General features: G+C 44.6%; 1 protein-coding gene across 1 annotated transcript; it reads left to right on the top strand.

Moving 5' to 3' along the window:
- Positions 1–545: 545 nt before the first annotated feature.
- LOC127581830 (CCN family member 2-like) lies at positions 546–5,562 on the top strand. Its single transcript, XM_052036597.1, has 5 exons — positions 546–651; positions 1,293–1,515; positions 2,447–2,698; positions 3,085–3,296; positions 4,096–5,562. Exons 1-5 carry the CDS (start codon positions 589–591, stop codon positions 4,393–4,395), a joined length of 1,050 nt encoding a protein of 349 aa, XP_051892557.1. The 5' UTR covers positions 546–588; the 3' UTR covers positions 4,396–5,562.
- The last annotated feature ends 823 nt before the right edge of the window (positions 5,563–6,385 follow it).

The raw sequence follows: 6,385 nt of genomic DNA, 5'->3' as shown, positions 1-6,385 counted from the left end.
TTGGAAATCAGCAATTAAAACAGAAAATGCTGGAAACACTCAGCAGGTCGGGCAGCTTCTGTGGAACGAGAAGCGTTTCAGGCTGAAGACCCTTCGTCAGAACTGCATTGCTTTTATTTTAAATATAAATGGGCTACAACATATTATTTGAATCATAGATTCCCCGATCCATACAGCAAAGGAGGAAATCAATCGGCCCATCATATTCGTGTCAAATTTGCCGTCTCCCCATACCTTTTCATCAAAAGGTTCCCATTTCCCCACCGGAACCTGTTGCTCTTTCTGCCTCCACTGCATCACAGATCCCTTGATCCAACATCCCATTAGCTTTGAAAGCTAATTTGATATTTATTTTAAAGTTCCAAATTTTTTGAACTGGGATTATTTTTATTTATTCTTGGTTCGGCTTTGAAACCGCTTTGGGAATCAGGAATTGAAAGCACGCCGGAGGAATCCGTACACATCTGACCGCTCAGGAATGTCATTCTCCGGCCGACCCGCCCTCCCTGTACTTATTTAAACAGCCGCCGAACGCCAGCGCTTTCAGCAGAGCTCGGCTTTAAAACGCGGAGCTGTGGGTGAAATAAAATGCCTGGTGAAGTCGGTGCGCGGCTCGTCCGCTGCTTGACTCTGGTGATCGCCCTGTCTTGGGTACGTTTGAGGTCGCCTCTGGGGTGGGTGCAATCACCCCTGCAGAATATCACCTTGCGCTTTGACCAGTGGACGCCGGCCTTTCGGGGAGATGGATGAAGCTCAGACACAAGAGATTCCGCGGATGCTGGAATCTGGAACAACACACACAAAACGCTGGAGGAACTCAGCAGGTCGGGCAGCATCTATGGAGGCAAATGGACAGTCGACATTACGGGTCGAGACCCGAACCATCGGCTGTTTATTTTCCTCCATAGATGCTGCCTGACCTGCTGAGTTCCTCCAGCATCTTGTGTGTGCTGTATGAAGCTGATCGCACCGTTAGCAGGTGTGGGTACACGTTCGCACTCTCCCTGCTGGTGAATTGTACCCGCGGTTACCTCTCGCTAACCCGCAACAGATCCGAAATTGAGCAGTTTGCAAAAGAAAAATATTTTGGAAGCGGTGGGGGAATGGATGATGCATGAAATATGCAAAAGCGGGAACGTTTGATCTGTGCGTCTGTGCACAGCCTTGCCCCTGTTTTCACGGAATGGGATCCTTCTCTGCCTTCATGTAGACAGCGAGAGGGTCGTGTCGTTGCGCCGTGTGTAAGGGGACGCGGTGTAATCGTCTAACCTTTGGTTTGTGTTCCCATTCAGGCGGCGGCTGGGACCGAGGAGTGCGTGTTCCCCTGCCGATGTCCCCCGGGGCCAGCGCGCTGCCCGGCCGGAGTCAGTCTACTAACCGACGGCTGCGGCTGTTGCAAAGTCTGCGCTCGGCAGCTCGGAGACCAGTGCAGCTCCCGGCAGCCCTGCGACCAACACAAGGGACTGTACTGCGACCTGTCCACGCACCCCAAGCAGCAAAGCGGCATCTGCTTGGGTAAGGCATCCCTGGTCTTTAAACACTGGGGCTCCCAAACCCTTTGTAGCATTAGTCATCGCTGTTGTAGCGTTGTAACGGGCCGCCAATCCGAGCACACCGGGCCCCCACACACAGCAGTGCCTGAATGACGAGGTACTCTTCTAATCCTTGGGGGGGGGGGGGGGAGGGATGAGGATGAGGAGGGGGGAGGTGGATGTGTTGGGGAGGTGGAGGGGAATGTGGGGGAGGTGGAAGTGAATGGGGAGGTGGTGGGGGGAGGAGATGGATGAGGGGAATGGGGGGGAGGTGCAGGTGTGGGGAGAGGTGGAGGAGGAGGACAGAATCAGTCTCCGCAATGAACAACCTGCTGGAGGAACTCCGTGAATCGAGCAGCATCTGTGGGAGGAAAGGAACTGTTGACGTTTCGGGTCGAAACCCTGCATCAGGACCCGGTCGACCCGCTGAGCTCCTCCTACAGATGGTTATTACTCCTGATTCCAGCATCAGCAGCCTCCTGTGTGTGTGTCTCTCTCTCTAAGGCCAGGGACTCCTGATAATGTCGCCCTCAATACTGGAGCGTCAGGTATTAAATTATAGCCTTCTGTCAATGGGCTGGAATTTGAATATACAATCCTCTGAATGAGATCAAGCCATTTTTCGTTGCCATTATTACTAATACTCGCTCAATAGCAGCTTTCGACAGATTCTCTGAGGAGAGACAATAAGAGTTAGGTGAACACTTCACCTCTGTCAGTTCTTAAGATATTCTGTCAAACATTGCAGGAAACGTAATGAATTGAAAATGCGTTGAATTTTGAATGCGCTGCAATTTATTTTGTATCAAAAGCAATTGGGGAGAGAGAGAGAGCTGATGCTTCACGCGAACAAGCTTTCATCAGTGGTATACTTGAGCTGCTGTTTCTGATTCCTGCCTGTGATTATCTCTCAGCCAGGGAAGGTGCAACCTGTGACCTGGGAGGAGTGATCTACAGGAGCGGGGAGACCTTCCAACCTAGCTGTAAGTACCAGTGTCACTGCATGGATGGAGCGATTGGCTGCGTTCCTTTCTGTACAGACGATGTGCGCCTGCCCAGCCCGGATTGTCCAGCTCCCAGACGGATTAAGATCCCTGGTAAATGCTGTGAGGAGTGGGTTTGCGACAAGCCACGTGACCACTCTGTCTTCAATGCTGCCATGGCAGGTAAGGATTAACCCTTTGATCATCGTTCATGAACTGGGTCTCTTGGCTTTCTGTGTCATAGAAATGTAGCTCCTAAACGATGTTCGTGTGCAGTGAATATTCAGATGTGTATCGAGTATTGTCGGCAGAATAATGAAGCAGCATTGGAGAGCACGCCATTCATTAGAAGTTTCTTTGTACTAGTGCAATATCAGTAACCAGGCAACTAGCTAATTTGATGTGATAGAAGGAAATTTAGCACTGAACTGACCAAGACTTGAGTCATTTAGATTTCTCCTGCAAGTGCAAAAAAATCTCTGCTCTTTAAACCAGTGTATTTCCAGTGTTCAATATGATGATTCAGCAGAAGGAGCATTCTTGCCTATTTATGTTTCCTAAACTTTCAGTATACAGGCAAGAAGCTATTTTTGGACCTGATTCAAGTCAAGTTCGTGACAACTGCATTGTCCAAACCACTGACTGGAGTGCCTGCTCAAAGACGTGCGGAATGGGGATTTCCACCAGAGTGACCAATGACAACAGGAAATGTCGACTGGAGAAGCAGAGCAGATTGTGCATGGTCCGACCCTGCAACACCCACCTCGAGAAAAGTATCAAGGTATTCAATGGTGCAAAAAGTTAATTCCAGTGAAACAGCCTCTCGTGTCCTCTTCTCTTGCCACTGTTATTCAGATTTCACCAAAAGTGATGCATTTAAATTTTTTTTAAATGCTGCAGGGTTTCTGCTCCTACACAAAAGAAAGACCTGTAGAATATCATGTGCCTATATACATCTTTGTAGCACCTTTTGGAACATCCCTAACATATTGCAGTTCATGAAAAATGGGAAACACGAGAGCAAAGTTATGCACACAAACTTCCACAAAATAGCAATGTTCATTGGACCAGATAATCAAATGTTGCATTCATTAAAGGTAAATTGACACCAATCCCAGAGGTGAATCTTCTATTCAAAATGGAATTAAGGAACCTTAGTACCAGATGATGAAACCTCTTCTTTGAAAGACGGCATCTCGGGCAATGCAGCACTCCCCAAGTACTGCAGTGGAATGTTGGCCTAGATTTTTGTCTGAGGCCCTGGAGTGGAACTTGAATAGAATTTAAACTCACCAGCCTTTTGACTTGAGGCAAAAGCTCTAGCAACTGTGTTCAGCCTGACAAATCATTGTATGAGGTGCTAAGATTCTGCTAATGAATAGTATCCCAACAGTATTTAGTACTTCCAAGAAAGATGGACAAAAGATGATATGTATGTTGTTAACTGGGCATTGTATTCTTTATATTCTTACAAATCAAAGAACCCTTCAACTTTTGTTCCTTCTGTTGAATTGCTCTAAGTAGTTAAGGTATAATATCCCAATAAATCATTAACTGCATTTCTCCTCCCCTTATCACAGAAAGGCAAAAAGTGTGTGCGAACTCCGAGGCCGTTCAAGTCGATGAAGTTTGAATTTTCCGGTTGTACCAGCACAAGATCCTATCGGCCCAAGTTCTGTGGAGTCTGCACTGACGGCAGGTGCTGCACCCCTCATTCCACCACCACCCTGCATGTAGAGTTCAAATGTCCTGAAGGAGACCTCATCAAGAAGAGGATGATGTTTATCAAGACCTGTTCTTGTCACCATGACTGCCCCTCTGACAATGACATCTTTTTGTCGACCTATTACAGGAGAATGATTGGTGACTATGCTGCATAAAAACATTGGCCTCTAATTATTGACTGGCTTATAAACATCACCTGGAGGCAAATGATGCTTGCATTTATTAGATTGCTTTTTTTTCTGATTACAGGGATAGATGATTATGTACAAGTTCTTGTTTTCATAATACGTTGAGATCATTATCCTTGTGTGAAGTGTTTTAAAATGCAGTCTTGCTAAAGGGCAAATTTCTACATCAATAATGGAGATGAGAAATTTGAAAGTTCAGCATGTTTCAATTGGTCCAAATTATAAGTATCTGTACTTTAGTTTCTCACAACACAATCCAGACCTGTCCTAACAGTGAATGAATAGTTCTGACTTCAACCAGTGTTGAAAGATCAGAGGACAGTTTTGCAGAGCTGTGCTATTGATGGTGAGCTACTGTGGAACATAATGGGAAACTGTAGACGTGCTCCTCATGATTGTAGGGTTTGTGCGTCTTGTGAATGAAGCTTAGAAACCCACCCTCCCTACCCTTTACTATCAGTGAACGCTGGTAATATCAAGGATCATTGATAAAGGGTCCCTGAAGTGATGATCGTGGATGAGTTTTAGAACAGCATTCTTGAGCCTACTGGAGACATCGCTGAGAACTCATAACTGATTCTGTTTCAGTTTTGATCCTTTTGACTTGTGACCAGGTTGTATTCCATGCAATTGGTTCTGTCATGTATGAAATCCAAACTCACTTGCAAGGAAGCATTATTTTAAGATTGCTATGTGATTAGTGTAAATAAGTAAATATGTGTACAGTTTTATACTATAATTTATATTATCACAAACTGTGTGTTTTGAATTGTAGGCTGGTTATAGCAACTTTCAGTAAGTTTGGAAAAGAAGTAAATATTTGCTGCATTTTTAGAATAAAATTCTATTTTTCTACAAATGCTTTATTCTTTTTCTTAACATAAAGCAATGATTTTTTATGAATAGATAAAGGTGTTGGGTTAACATTGCATACATTTTCATGTGTACATTGTCATGTGTACCTGTACACATTGTCATTCTGCCAAACACTGATTATAAACCTGAATGCCATAGATTTGTATATGGCGGTGCAAACAGGAAGATTAATTATCAATGGAATTAAGGGAAAGATGTTCCCTTTATGATTGTAGGATGTGCCTGGTCTGTTAATAAAGTTTATGCATTCACCTCTCATTTCCTTCTTAATGCACATTTGTAAGATCAGAATTGGGCAGGAAAACAGAGTTAATGTGACCTTGTTAACTATCAGAGCAGGATCAAAGGGAGCCCTACTACTATTTATTGTATGCTCAGTGTGACTGTGATCTGCAGAATCCCATGGGTTCTGATGCTGTCACAATATCTAGAAACAATCTCAAGATACTCTCAGTTATGAGGTTGAGAGCTACAAAGATGAAGTTGTCATTAGTATAACCCAAGCTGCTGACAAATTCTTCCTTATCTTTATAAGAGCAGCATCACCATTCAGAATCCATCTGGATCCTTAAAGGAGCAGCATCACAATTGCGATGTTCAAAATGCAGCAGAACAATCTGTCATTTACATAGGACTTTTGATGATCTCTGGATTAATCGGTGCTTCACAGGCAATGTGTAGTCTCCCGAATGAATCTACCAATCTGCACATCTTTGGGATGTGGGAGGAAACCCGTGCGGTCACAGGGAGAATGTGCAAACTCTACACAAACAGCACCCAAAGACAGGATTGAACTTGGGACTCCGGCACCATGAGGCAGCAGCTCTACCAGCTGTGCCACTGTGCTGTCCTCAAACAACACCTTAGTTTCCATTAGAGAATTATAGGGCAATTGCCTTAAATGTCCTGGCCATAATTTATTTCTTAACCAATACCCCTAAACAGATTATCTGGTTACTGTGTATCATGTGCAAATTGCTTGTCACAATAATAACCACAATTCAGAACGACTTAACTGGCTATTAAGCACTGTGAAATACTCTTGAGGCTGTGGAAGATGTTGATTAAATGCAAGTTTTCT

This window comes from Pristis pectinata, chromosome 22, assembly GCF_009764475.1.
Source record: "Pristis pectinata isolate sPriPec2 chromosome 22, sPriPec2.1.pri, whole genome shotgun sequence".
Taxonomy (NCBI): domain Eukaryota; kingdom Metazoa; phylum Chordata; class Chondrichthyes; order Rhinopristiformes; family Pristidae; genus Pristis; species Pristis pectinata.
This window is presented reverse-complemented; position numbering and strand designations above follow the sequence as displayed.

Excerpts from the sequence above, each read along its gene's own strand:
- LOC127581830 (XM_052036597.1), top strand. The coding sequence starts at position 589 with ATGCCTGGTGAAGTCGGTGCGCGGCTCGTCCGCTGCTTGACTCTGGTG. Across the intron at positions 1,516-2,446 it reads GCAAAGCGGCATCTGCTTGG|CCAGGGAAGGTGCAACCTGT; the intron begins GTAAGGCATCCC and ends ATTATCTCTCAG. Across the intron at positions 2,699-3,084 it reads CTTCAATGCTGCCATGGCAG|TATACAGGCAAGAAGCTATT; the intron begins GTAAGGATTAAC and ends CTAAACTTTCAG.